The sequence below is a fragment of the Seriola lalandi genome, unplaced genomic scaffold (assembly GCF_002814215.2).
Source record: "Seriola lalandi dorsalis isolate HSWRI2012SDOR001 ecotype SW California unplaced genomic scaffold, Sedor1 jcf7180002054087, whole genome shotgun sequence".
In the NCBI taxonomy this organism is placed as follows: domain Eukaryota; kingdom Metazoa; phylum Chordata; class Actinopteri; order Carangiformes; family Carangidae; genus Seriola; species Seriola lalandi.
The window spans coordinates 4,762-7,038 of record NW_019524640.1 but is presented as its reverse complement, the minus strand read 5'-3'; the positions used below and the strand labels follow the sequence as shown (position 1 = coordinate 7,038).

General features: G+C 42.5%; 1 protein-coding gene across 1 annotated transcript; it reads left to right on the top strand.

Annotated features, from left to right (window-relative positions):
- Positions 1 to 6: 6 nt before the first annotated feature.
- On the top strand, positions 7 to 2,271 carry LOC147819304 (uncharacterized; the record flags this gene model as incomplete). Its single annotated transcript, XM_087173198.1, has 6 exons — positions 7 to 71; positions 188 to 250; positions 369 to 634; positions 860 to 976; positions 1,099 to 1,240; positions 2,190 to 2,271. Coding segments are annotated over exons 2-6 (647 nt in total), but the record flags the coding sequence as incomplete, so codon positions are not given.
- Between the last annotated feature and the right edge of the window lie 6 nt (positions 2,272 to 2,277).

Genomic DNA, 2,277 nt, shown 5'->3' with positions numbered 1-2,277 from the left:
GCTGTTCAATATCCAGTGTCCTGAAGATGCTGTGTGTGAGCTCCACCTCCCACACTGTGAAACAAAGGACGGTAAAGACTTTGCTGTCTTGAATGTTAAAAAAATATTTGGTAAAATCTGAGATATTTGTATTAATGTGCAAAATTGCAAAACAGAAAATTGTAATGGAGTATATCCATAACACTAGATGTACACATCAAGATAGATCACATGTGGAACAGGACAGTGATGATAAATTCAGAGACACCAGGTAAAGGATAGAGGTGAACTTCAGAGTTCACGTCAGTAGATTCATTCGATCTGAACTCAAATGGTAAGAAAGGATTTGGGTTTGGATTCAGCAGATTAACAGCTGTGTGTTTTCACAGCGTTGCGTTATGAAGGCCTGCTGTCTGTCGTCCACATCAGTGATGATGGACTGAGCATCTTGGAGCCGCTGGAGGTCACGGACACTCATGTGGTGGTGAAGGTCCCTCACCTCTCTGCCTTTGGCCTGGTCTGGGACACAGTGAAACGGTTTCTGAACATCAAACTGCCAGTAAACGGACAAGTCCTACTGTTTGTCCGACCTCCAGATCCATGGCCTCTGGTACTGGATGTATTTGTGCTGCAGGACAACATCCCCGTGTCAGAGGTAAAGCTTTGTGTCATATGTGCTGAACATCAACCTAAACCTTGATCAAACCTTCCCATGCTGAGGATCTCTGAACAGCCACACTGTAAACCTTTGGCTCTTTGAACTTTAGGTTTTTTCTGGGTTCTTTAACACATTTGTTTGTTTTTAAAAGTGCTGAAGAAATAAAAATGGACTTGAGTCTTTGAGCATTCAAACCATAATAAAAATGTGCTGGTGCTGAAGGTTGCCGCCCAACAAGGAGATGCTGAAAAGATCAAGATCTCTGCTGACTGTAAACTGAGCATGGGTCAAACTTACAGTGTCCACTGTGAACCTGAGGATGTAGAAATACAGCCTGAGGTGAGTCTCACACACTTTAAGGGTTATTAACAAAATGATCATGAATGCAGTTTCACAATTAAGAAGTATTACATAAACCTTTACAGCAGGTTTGAAAATAATGTGTTTCTTCTGGTTTTCAGTGTGCAGAGTTTTACTCAAAGTATGGACCAAATTTCCATCCAACATTTGAGGTTTTCCTGACTTCAGACCCAAAGAAAGTGACTGTGACGGTCCAAGACGAGGAGAAGAGAGACGTCTGGAAACGTAGTTTTTATCTGCCAGGTAAAGGCTTCAGCCTCGTCTGTAGCCATGTTTTCACCACATTATTCCACCATTAACTGAACAAAAACCTCTTCTGGAGTTTAAGTTTATGTTCTGTTAGTGCCGCATCCTTGAGGGGTTATATTTAAGAACTTGATTAACTGGGAACGTCACTGTTTAAACCTTAACAAACCAGGGAGACATAAGACTTTTAGGTCGTGGAGCTGCTCCAGGTATGTGGAAGGGTTTCACTGATACAGCAGCACAGGTGTATTGTATGTACAGGTGAGGTCTGTCACTTCCTGAAGCTTGCACGTTAAATGAACTAGGTCAGACTTAAAGGCCTCTCTACACTGAGTGATCCTGGGCTGCCTGAGATCTAAGTTGACAGTTGTTAAATAAAATCTGTGGTGCCCATTTCAAAACTTGGTCCTGGATCACATTTAGAGACACTTCCACCGATGGTCAGTTTGGAGATTCAGACAGAGTCAGAAATCTGGGACCAAGTTCACAGTGCGACGCTGAAGAAAGCAAAGTGACCCAGAATACACAGAATCAGAAGCTGACAACCTACCACTGATCACACAGTCTGACACAAACTGAGAACAATATTAATATCTGTGTGACATGAAATAAACTGCTGCACAGTGTAAAGGCACCTTAAGAGACTGAATCACACGTCTCCATTGGCAGCTTTCATTGTTTTATTTAGAGGAAGAAAAGGGGAATTGGGGAAATATCAGAAATGTCCTCCAGCTGGAGGGGTGTGTCTGTGTTTGATTGACAGCAGCAGGCTGTCAGAGTGTGAGCGTTACGCCATTAAATATAAAATATACTTTTCTAATGTGGTTTCTGAACAAAGGAAAAGTGATTTACAGACAAGAAACATGACACTTCATTTCTTCTGTCATTAGATCTTTGTGAAAGTGCTGATTATTAAACAAAAGTTGTCTCCCTGGTTTTATTCCAGGTCCAAGAAGGGAAACTGTACAGAGGAGTGTCCCAGCAGAGGACAGCGTCCCAGCAGAGGACAGCGTCCCAGCAGAGGACAGGCTGCT